The 11,717-nt window shown below is 40.4% G+C and overlaps 1 protein-coding gene across 1 annotated transcript; it reads right to left on the bottom strand.

The window, feature by feature from the left end:
* Positions 1 to 4,015: 4,015 nt before the first annotated feature.
* GPR55 (G protein-coupled receptor 55) lies at positions 4,016 to 4,945 on the bottom strand. The gene has a single exon (XM_074592035.1). It carries the CDS (start codon positions 4,943 to 4,945, stop codon positions 4,016 to 4,018), a length of 930 nt encoding a protein of 309 aa, XP_074448136.1.
* Between the last annotated feature and the right edge of the window lie 6,772 nt (positions 4,946 to 11,717).

Raw genomic sequence — 11,717 nt, 5'->3', positions numbered from 1 at the left:
CAGAATTTAAGTGTACTATTTAAATGTAAGTTCATCTTGAAAAGCGGTGAATTGAAAGTGACACCTTCTTGCTCAAAAGATCTGCTCTTTTTGTGCTAAAATTTTTGACTATTGTAATAGCCCTGTAAAACCAACACAGCTGGGCTCTCTTCCTTCTTTCTCTTTTTTTCAGAAATTTCAAGTATGCTTAGACAGGCTGCTCTTATTTACATATATAATAGGCAAAATTTAGACAAATTTTTATATATAAATTCACTTTTGGCCAACAAAGAAGTGGCACTGGTGGGAAGAAAGTAGTCCAATTTAATTTTCAGATTGTGTGCTCTGAGTTTGCTGCCATGCATGACATGAGCAAAGTGAGTCTGTGGGTTCCACCACTCCTCATTATTACAGCTGATTTTCATAAACTGACTTCTGTTTCCTTTACTGAGAAAATTACGTTGATTTCTTTCTGTAAGTGGAAATCTCGCCCTGCCTGAGTGTGATGGACCTCAACCACTGACCAAGCATTGGCAGGAGTGAATCCTGTCTCCCTAGCCCTGGCAGATCAAACTTCTTCCCCACCCACACATACGAGAGTCCCTATACACTTTTCCTCTCTGCCTGCTCCATATGTGTGCTTATTCCTTTGAAGATTAGAAAATTGTCTTTTCCAAGTACTTAGTGATAAATGAGTTGAAGACAAAGGTACCGCTTCATTAGTCCTGGCTTTAAATATCATAGCCTTGTGTGATGGGCCACAGTTGCTGCGACCTAGTAATTTTTAGGCAGCTAGTGCATTTCCTCAGTCTTGCGCTGTGCTTGCAATAGAGCTGCTGACAACCAGTGCCATAACCTCAGCAGCACTGAGAGGTGGCTTTTTGTCTTGAAGGAGAAAAAAATAAACAAACCTGCTTTGGCTGAGAGTCACAGAACAGTGGAAAGGGATATCTGGAGACAATTTCCTTCCAACAGTAGATCAGATCAGCCATGACTTTGTCTGGCTATATCTTGGAAACCTCTGTGAGAGGCTGTTACAAAGCTTCTCTGAGTAACCTCTTCCAGTGCTGCATTGCCCTCCTAGTGAAGATGTTTTTCCCAATATTGAACCTGAACCAAGGGAGTGAGTCTGTGGGTTTCAACTCCTTGTTATGTTGTTGGGAACTACTGGGCAGTGCTTGGCTCCATCATCTCTGTCACTGCCTTCCAGCATGCTGGATGAAACCAGTCCAGCTCCTTTGACCTCTCCTTGTAGAACTGTGCCCAAGATCCCCAACCATCCTGCAGACCATCTGCTTGAATGTCTCTGGTTTCTCCCCATCTCTCTTGAAGTGGGATGCTCAGAGCTGGACATCCTATTCTAGTAAAGCCTCACCAGCTTGAGTAGAAGAGGTTAATAAATTTGTTGTTTTCTTTTTTTTTTTCCATTTTTTTTGCACTGACCCCATTTTTAGTGAGTCCTGGTGTCAATTTTGCCATATTTACACAGAGAGGGCACCACTGGCTTGTATCGAGCCTGGTGCTCCCTGTTGCCCTTTTTGGAGAACATCAGCCGCATTTTCCCAGCCTGTGCTGGCCCATAGGGTTGTCCTGCACTGGGTGCAGTACTCTAAGTTTCTCCTTGCTGCACTTCAAGAGGCTTTTTCTTCCCTATCCTGGAGATTGTAGGGCCTCTGGAATGAGGCTTTGCCATCTTAGCCATACCACTGGTTTAGTGTTGTGCACAGGCTTGCAAAGGGTGTGCGCTCTATCATCGCGTCTGCATGAAAAGCTTTAAATAAAAAGGCCAGTATAATACTTTGTACCTTAAAGTGCTGTGGTTTTTGCAGTCACAAATTGCACTGATGGTAATGTAAATTTTCAGATAGTGGGCTAATTGTAAAAGCAGGAGCTCAGAGCATTTTGGAGGAAAGATTGTAGGGGATTTAGCAGGGGATTGTCAAGAGTTTATGGAGAGGGTTTCCACAGAAAATTTATTAAATTATAATAATCCAGACTTCTGGGTGTGATTATCTTTCCTGGTTTTACTTTTTCTGTTCATTACTGTTTGTTCAGTTGTTCTTGATTGCCATAGTTACAAACCTGAAGCAGTTCCTGGGAAGAAAAATCTCCAACTAAGTCTTGGAGCTGTTTTAAGGAGAAAATGGTAAAAGTTGGTGATGAAATAGGTAGATAAGAATCATACACTGCTGTCAGATTGGGGAATTAAAATGTATTTTCAAATCATACACTTTATATACAGTTTATTTAGCGGAACTTGTTCTTTCTCACGCATGTTTCATATGCAAAGTAATGTGAAAGGTGCAAAAAAAAAAAAGGTTAACTCAAACTGAAAAGGCTGCAAGTTTCTGAATGATTGAGGCAGTAGCAAATAATGTTTTGAAAACCTACTGTTTTGGAAATCTCTTCCTCTTGCCCCTCTGCAGATAATGGCGAAGACGATGATAAAAACCTTTCTTTGCCTCTGAGATGCTTGCGTACCTCACCTGGGATCACAGTTTTAGTGCTAAAAAGTTTTAAAATGCTTGTACATTAGGCCCAGTATTAGCTACGTGCAGCTGCCCACTTGCACAATCAATCATTTCTATGGAAATCAATTGATGGCAAACTGTATTTTCAGAACTGGCCCCTTTCTTTTTAATTTGCTCCAGACAGAAGGTAATTTCTTTTCACATTTTGAATAAAGGGAACATCTGCCCCAGAATGAGGACTTGATTACAACCAATTTTAGACCATTTTTACAGCTTTTTTTAAAGGGCGCAGAAATAGATTTCTTGATGTGAAAGTGTTTCTGGCTAGAGCATGAACCATGCCAACATAACGATAGGTTTAAATTGCGACAAGGAAACCTTTAGTTTAGACTCAGAGCCAAACTTGCACATGGCATAAGGGTAGTGACTGAGAAGGCTTGAGGCATATTCAGAGAAGTTTCGTGAAGCGTACAGTACAGGCTAAAAGGAATTCTCTAAGGAATGAGGGGGATAGAGATGGTCCAGTCTTCCAGCTGGGAGCAAGGAGTATATCAGACAGGTGCTCACTATTTTTCTGTGATGCGGGGCTTGCCTCCCTGATTCCCCTCCTCCAAGAAAGAATGAGAAGACAGGCGGAAGAATTTCATACATATGTCGCATTATATCTTTGATAGAAATACAGAGACGTAGAAATACATTTAATCACATACAGTCTTTCATGCCATATTTGACGGAGTTCCTTTGGTTTTCATGTGCAAAAACAGGTTTAAAATTGCAGGAGAAAACCATGCTGATTCCTCAGCAAAGATAATCAGAAAATGTTTGCTGCTCAAGGAATTGCTGGTACCCAAGATACTCTGTTGGGGTGCTATACTGAGCAGCCTGTCCTCCACAAAAGAGAAGGCCCTGCTCTTTTGTGGAGGACACACTGCTCAGTATACCACTGTCCTGTGTAGCAGCCCCGACCAGTGTATAATGCTTACAGGAAGGAGGATTCACTATTATCGCAGCCTGGCCAAACTGTTCAAAGCAAATGAGCGCTGACAGTGACTTTCTGTAAGATTTACAGAAGGAAAAAGCACTGTCAGACTTTTGGCCAGATACTGCCTTTTAAGTCTCAGATACTTTCTAAGTTAGGAAGAAGATTTTGAGTAGTTATTTCTATGTTTGGCCATTAGCAACAACTTTCTGATCACATTGACAAAAAGAAAACTGGTGCAGCAATGACAAAACCTGATTTTTAGTGGCATTCCAGTGATCTGGGTAGCTTTCCTCTGGCAAGTCTTTCACATTTAGTATATACCGTCAAGGCTAATGCTTCTCTTGGTGTCACTCCGTCACTTTGGTAATGCTGGTTCTTTCCCAATATGTTTCTCCTTTTGTCTTTAAAGGGAAGAAAAATATGGAACAAGTTCACATTCACTGGAAAAACATTGTCCTCCCTCCTGCACCCTCCCTGCCATGGTCAAGTTCACCCTACTGCTGTGTTGGGGATAATGCTGTTGGCCTCCTGTGAGGCAAGTGGGAGCGGAGGAAGAGGCATTCTTCCACCACAGGCAGTCCCATCATGTGGCACGAGGCTTAAAGACAGGACATAGTTCAATAACCTTTTTCAGGTGTGTTTTCTCACGAAACTCTTTTGCAGCAAAGTAATAAAAGACGGCATCCAGGCAGCAGTTCAGGTTGGCTAATATCATTGACACCTGAATGAAGAAGCTGATGCTTTGTTTCAGACTGCAGTCCACTATCACATGCTGTCTTACCAGGCACTGTAGGCAGATAGCAAGGTGGATGGGAGTGAAGCACACCAAAAACACCACTAGGTTGATGATAATGACTCGTAAGGAGCCACTGCCTTCTACCTTCTTTTTAGCTTGACTTTTGTGATTCAGAAGAATCAAGATGTTTTGGGCAGAGCAGAAAACCATCACTGTGAGTGGGATCAGAAATCCAAAGACTTCCAGAGAAACAATGACGGGGGTGCTCCATGCAACCTGTTCTGACATGTTGTGAAAGCATTTCAAATAATTTTTCTCTTGAAAAATATACATTGGGCTGCTGTAAAGCCAAGTGACTGCCCAGATGAAGCAGCAACTCAAGATAGCCCATTTGGGGGACTGGTTAGCTCGCCCTTCAAATGGATGTTTTATGCAGATATATCTGTCGACAGTAATGCAGACAATGATGAAGATGCTGCCATACATGTTGATGAAATAGAGAGACTCTATGAATGAGCACAGAAGTCCGGGCGCTGTGTTGGTAGAGTAGTACAGCTTGAGCGGGAGCGAGAGAATCAGCAAGACGTCTGCAAGTGCAAGATTGATCATGTAAACTGAGGTTTTGGTCTGTTTCTTCCAAAAACAGCAGAACACGGAGAGGGCTAGGGCATTGAGAATCAGCCCAAGAATGAAAGTGGGGATGGAGATCCCCAGCTGCAGGGTCTTTGCCAATCTGTCAATATCTGTAAAATTGCATTCCTTGCTGCTGTTGGTCATTTCTCCCCTAAAATGACAGAGAGAACAGGTTGGAAATGTGTAACGCTCTCAGTTAATGCCTTGATATATCAGAGCAAGATACTTTCAAACACAACTTTGGGCTTTTTTTGTTTTGAGCTATACACTTAATCAGTCTTTGTCAATCCTCATTTCAAGCACCGAGCTTTCTATTTTCAGTTTCAGTGGATTGATCTGTTATAAAGAAGCCTGATTCTCAATGGCAGGTGGTCAGCATCCATAGATACCATGCCCTTTAAGATAATCCCATGTCGATATTGAAGAGACTGACCCATTCAAACGTATGTTTTCAAAATCTAAAAACCTTTAGTACACTGGCTAACCCTAGGAACTTGTACATCTATTGAAACTTCTGTAACACACGCGTTCGGTTCCTTCCCTACACAGAAATTAATGAAATTATTGTTCTGTATTAAGGCAGCTCAAATTGATTGCTGGGATTTTACTCTTATATCCATGATTCCCCGTGCATGAGTACCTTTTGCTGATATGCTTTCACTACACCTGTATTTATATGGATAATTTAATGTCATGTAGTACTTGTATCCGATGCAGCTTTTTAGAAGGTCATCTTAAGAAGACTGATCTTTTATCTAGGTGAAAATTGAGTAAGCGCATCTTCTAACTCGTGTTTAACTTTCAGCATTGGTTAAAATTTGGGTTTGCAAGTACTTTAAATTTTAACTGATTATCTTAGATAATCTGGCAAAGATTAGCAAATGGAAGCCATGACATCTTAATAATACAGTTCTTTACAAAAGTATAATTTGTGTGGAGTAAGTGTTATCACTATTCTTAAAAATATACATATGCTTTAACAAACTATGCCTTAAAAGTGCTTTTTGATAACCTCTTTAAATCAAAATCACAAAAAATCCTAGTGAAGGAGAAGAAATTGGCAGTTAAAGTTTCCAGTCCAGCTCAGCCGATCAAGTAGGTCAAAAGAAATTTTAGGAGTAAAAGGCGTTTTAAGGAGAACTTGATCAAGAGGTGAATCTCTGCTTTGGAGGGCCAAAAGTGACAGTTAGCTCATAAGCACAATCAAATGGAGCTGAACTATGCTAAAGAAACCAAAAAACAATTAGAGAAAGATTTTTTTTTTGTTTGTTTACATAGCTAAAATAAAATATAAAAAAAGAGAGAAAGAAATGGAGAACAATTAGATCTGCTAATTTTAACTGAGGACATGGCCTTGAGTTTTGCTAAATCTTGTATCTCAGCTTTTCATAGAGATGCTGATATTGTGCTGGAGATCAGAGGTGGGGTGACTTACAGGAATAGGTGAGTGATAATGGAAATAACTGTATCTGAACACAGAATAGACTCAGAGCTTAATTTGCTTGTATTAGGGAAAACAGTTTATTTCCAGCTCAGACTACAGAAAGAAGAGCCATGTAAAGTCCAACCCAGTAATTGTTACGAAGTATGTATGTTACTAGCGTGTCTGGGAAAGGATCAATCTAATCTAGTCTATCCTGTTGAAGGAAAGAGTGTCAAATGTGATTAAAGCAATTCTATAACTGTTGAGTCAAAGCTTTGTACAGATTTTTAAGGAAAACTACTGAGTAAAGCTTTGACAGATGTTGCCAGACCATTACCATCTTTGGTGATGTATCTGCTTTTTCAGATAAGGGAAAGGCTGAAGGTTGAAGGCTCTTGCATTTCAGTAAAGTGTTCTAGAAATAACTAAATAGCACTAGAAAACCTGGGGGTTAGAACAAGGACCGTTAAGTAGGTGAGGAAATGGTTGCAGGAAGGCTGATGAGGACTCCAAACAGGCTGGATGCAGTTACTGAGGGAATGCACAAATTCACAGAGTCCACTCCTTGGCAGTGTTTCCCCCAGTGACCCCACTGTAGGAGCGAGCGTGACCTGCGGGGAGGTGCTGTCGGTCAGGGGATGGATCCCACTTCCAGAGAACTGGACTGAGCTGCATGAGTGGAATTGCTGCAGCTTTGTGAACTTAGGAAATAGCAAAAGGAAATCGGATTGTTATTGGGGGATTTATCTGTCAGATATGAGAACAAAAAAAAAAACACCTTGGTTTGTTAGTCAATCCGGGATTGAGTCAATCCCTCTGAGCCAGCTGCTTACAAAATCAGGTGATTGTGGTACATGAGAGGTGAGATAATTCCATTACAGGTGGAGATGCATTGGTGCCACATGTACAAGGGATTAGTGTAGGCAGATGCAGCTATCACCTGCAGGCTGGACAGGTAAGAAGAAATAGGAGTTTTGTGCTATTGTGTGAACCTGTGTCCTGTGACAAAGAGCATCCATTTAGCTGGGTGAAATCCAGGTGACATTAAACATTTTGGGGGAGTGACAATCCCTGTTAATCCAGGACTTCATGTGCTACATAAATGTATCAGAAAATTGCTTGTGATGTATCTTAAAAGTATGAGTTTTGATTCTACTTTTATTCATTTTTTATTTCACTGAATGCTTTTTTTTTTTTTTTAGAATTCATTAGTACAAAGTTACGTATAGCATTACTGCTGAAAATGGTTAATGTCAAGAAGATGTTACCCAGCCTTTAAACTGGTAATTTCAAGTACTCCGATGGAGCGCCTGATTCTCAAAAACTTGATATTTTTTTATCATTTTGCCTCCCCTCAAATTTAAATTTCACATCTTGAGTAATCCAAGGGAATTGTTTGCAAACAGTTCACACTCAGTAACATGTTAGCCCAAAATTAGTTTAATTGACAAATAACCTTGCAGTTGTTTCATAAGCATCATCTTTACTGCATTGTGTAAATTATTAATAAAAATACTGATGATACTGAATCTGAAAGATACTGAACTGTAATAAATGCATCTTTCCTGTATAGTAGAGACTGATTAGTATCTTAGTGGGTACTCACTAATCATATAGAAGTTTCATACAGATCATGTTTCCTTTGTTTTTTGCTTATGAGAATTTCTTTAGAGATAGTGTTTGAAGCCGGTTTCCCCCTCCTACACTCTGTCCCCCACTGCTGTCAGTGTGTCACAGAAGAAAATTAAATTACTTCTATTTCAGTCATTCTCAGATGAATCTCTGCAGATTGTTACTTACCGCTGCGTTGTCTTCTGGGTGCTTGCAAAGAGATCTTTGGTGGGTGATTCCAATATTTTCCAAATACTGAAACCAGGCTTAGTGATGTACCATTTCCCAACTCCTCCTTTTCCACTTTCTTAAGAGATAGTGACCACGTTTGCTCTTTTCTCGTCTTCTGAAGAAAATTCCTCTGTCCTCCAAGAATTTCCTGAAGGAATTGCCTGCAGCTCTAGGATTGTTTCAGACAAGTTCTAGAAGCCAAAAGGTAACATAAGAACCTGTAATTAACACTACTCAAGGGAGTCTGTCTTAGCTGGTCCAGACCCTGTGTCATCACTGCTCCATTGGTTCTCCATTTCTCCTCCTGAGTGAGGATTTTCCACTTCCTATGGACTAATTAAATGTTCATTGGGTTTACTGATAGCAGGGGCCTTGTGGTTAAGCTAGCGGCAAAGGTCTACTGGAAATGGAACAGCAAGGTTTTACAGTATTAGCTTTGCTACACTTTTTTGCAGCACAGCAGGATGCATGAATGGTTTTCTCTTTGTAGATCAGATCTATGTTTGTCTGGCTCTGGTTGAGATTGACACAAGTCTGTATGTTAGCACAGATTGGGGATGGCAGATTGAGGATATTCTTATCCATGAAAGCTTCATTATCAGGAACATCCTCATCATAAAATGTATAACTTACTGTACATGTACGTGTAGCTTTAATAAAAAGGAACTGATAATCAGATGACAGAACACAGCAAACCAATCATTCTTAATCTAGCTGCGCTGCAAAAGAGGAATAAGGAAAATTCAGGTCACTGCTTCAGCAAGGACTTTTGCAGCGTTTACCATAATTACTCTCCTAATCAATACAAACCAAGTAATGTTACTGCTATGAAGCAGACTTTATTTGTATCTATTTTCTAGAACATTATTCATGTTAGATATAAATTATCCTCTTGTGGAGGCACAGAAGAGTAAGATGGCTCAGTGCAATGAACAGCAGTAAGTCCCACATCTGCCATACATTTCATCTGTAGTTGGATAATTTCTTATCATTTTATTCTGAGTATTTTGATTGCAACAGAATATATTTATGCTTATCACTAAAGCTGAAATCTTTCTTTCTGCTCTAAGCTAAGCAACACTACATCTTTGATCTCTTTGATCTTTATAAGAAATAATCATCTAACTAGCTTAAAAATAGTGCTCTACAATCAACACTACTATTAAATTATTGGGGAAAAAAAGAGTTATTCGTTAAAATATGAATTACTTTACCTGTACCCCAGCAGGCAGAGCAGCAGTATTGCTTCAGTCTGAGTTGTTCTATAAAACACGAGAGCATTTGCTTACATAGCATACCCTACCAGTACTCTTACTAAATGGCATAACCACATCCTTCTTTTCTTCTCTCTTTTTTTTCTTTTTTTTCCTATTTCGAAACACACTTTGTGTTTCTTTATATAGACAAGTGAAGGTGAAAGAGTGTAAAGACTTCAATTCTCAGCTGTTTCCAGTTAGTAGTCAATGTAGGGCGGGGAGCAGTTTGTCTCTAATGGGTTTGGACTGGACTTTACCTGGTGTGAAGCAGCTGAGAGTTTTATGGGCTTATGGTTTCTACCTCCAAATTTCCAATTTTTCCTTGAGCTGGAGGGGAGATGGGGAAGTGGAAAGTTGTGGGAGAGACTGCCATAGAAATAGGGCTTCTTGCCCCAGTTTCTGCTCAATTTGCATACTGGAGAGCAGTAGTTCAGCACTCAGATGCTTCTGAAAGATACAGCTACTTAAATGCACGCAGCTGTTAAACTATTTAAAGGGCATGTGCCAGTTTTAGCCAGTTCAGGTGTTTGATTCATAACTGCAAGTCAGCAAACAAATGCTTATTGGTGAGACGAGTGAGGTATATGGAGCACTAAACTAGTGCCTTATATGTGAGTCATATAGCGGCCGGGACACACTTTTCTTGAAATGATCTTTCAAGGCTTTTCAATCAATAGGACTTCCCTGGTGGATTCTGAAGCTTTTCCTCTGCTCTAGGAGATGTCATGCACTGTACACCTTTTGGAAAGGTAATTATGTTTGCAAAGAATGAACAGCAGGAATACGGGGGCATTCATCCACTGCTGTCTTCAGGAGACAATGGACAAGTGTGGGACATAGCAAAGGACCCCAAGCTCCTGGTCTCCTCAGGCCCTGGCCAGCTGTGGCTTGGTTGGGACTGGCATCAAATGAGAGTTTGTGGTTACACGAAGTGACATAATTTACTGAAAAAGACTTAATTGCTCTTTGATGACAATTCTCATGAGCAACAAAACTTGGAGAAGAATAGAACCCTGAGCAGGGGCTCATCTGTGTGTGTCATATGGATGCTTCATTTGGATGAGTGCAAATAATGCCTCTCTGGAACCCTCTGGCTGAAGTGTGTGACTCGTTTGCTAGTGCTGAGAGCCACTCTGCTGACTTGTGGACTGCTCTTTTACTGTACACGCCGCAAGCCTTTGCTGCGGCAATAAGTACAGAAAAATAAAAGCTCGGTGACATTTTTCAAATTGTCGCCTCGTTTTGGTGGCAATTTGGTCTTTCTGGGGAAATTCTGCACTTTCTACAGAAAAAGCAGCACCAGCATTTGTACCACAGGACTTGGAGAAGAAAAAACCTGCCATTTCTTAACCCCTTTTTTTTCTTCCTGTCTTATCTAAAAATGAGATATGAAGAAAGAAAAAAAAAAAAGTAAGCAGAACCCAAACAAAGTTTGGGTAAACCTCATAAGAAAATCACATAGCAGAGGAAATGAAGGCAATACGATTCATATCATTTGAGAAACACATTATGGAACTGGGAGGTTTCAAGGGCTTTTCAACCTCTGTCTTCTCCGAGCTGTGGGCTAGCTACCAGTCTCAGTAATGGACCGTAATGAACCTGGAGTCATGAAAAGAAATCAAAGAGTGCAACTAAATATTAGCAAAAAACAAATACCCTACAATTATGTGTAACCGTTGAATGAGTTATTCTGTGTCACGTTGCAGCTGAAATAAGGTTGCTTCTTTAATTCTCTCGCCACAGGCATGTTTCAGACGTACTTTAAAAAATAATCGTAATGCTTTGTGGTGCTGTCACTCCCAGCACTAGGTTCATTCCTTGTGGTTCTATGAACTTCCCACTTAGTATCACTCGGTACAGCAGAGCTAAACAAAAAGTCAGCATTTCTGCATACATCAACCGCATGTTTGCTAAGTTGGTAATTTGTTTGTGATTTGTCTGGGTTCATCGCTGGTAGGTGAGCGTGTAATTGTTAGTGTGCATATAAGTCATTCTTTTGCAGGTTGGCCTTTTTGGTTTAAATTAGGACAACTTTAATCTAGAGCATATTTAATGAGGGCAAGTTATGAATGACTCAGTTCCACACCTGCAGATAGATTACTGGCTGAGAAGTCAGAGCTTGTTTGCCCCCCTGTCTTTGGTGACTGCTTTTGTAATTTCTCGCACCAGGTACTACATGTGAATATGTTCAACAGGAATTATTTCTGTGAGTCCTTTGTGCTCCCAGTGCCTTTATCACCCAGCACACTGCTGCTTGCTAAATGCTGAATTCCAGTGACCCAGATGGCTGCATGGCTCTGAGGTTTTAAATGGGAAGAAGGGCTTTGTTTGTTTCAGGGTTTTTTTTTTTTAATTAACCACAAAAATGTGATGGATGTATATTGTTTGGCCTGCC

Source organism: Larus michahellis, chromosome 6 (assembly GCF_964199755.1).
Source record: "Larus michahellis chromosome 6, bLarMic1.1, whole genome shotgun sequence".
Lineage (NCBI taxonomy): Eukaryota > Metazoa > Chordata > Aves > Charadriiformes > Laridae > Larus > Larus michahellis.
Note: the sequence above shows the minus strand (reverse complement) of the source record. Positions and strands in the feature narration are given on the sequence as shown.

Bases quoted from the DNA above. Each gene is read 5' to 3' on its own strand.
- GPR55 (XM_074592035.1), bottom strand. From the start codon at position 4,945: ATGACCAACAGCAGCAAGGAATGCAATTTTACAGATATTGACAGATTG.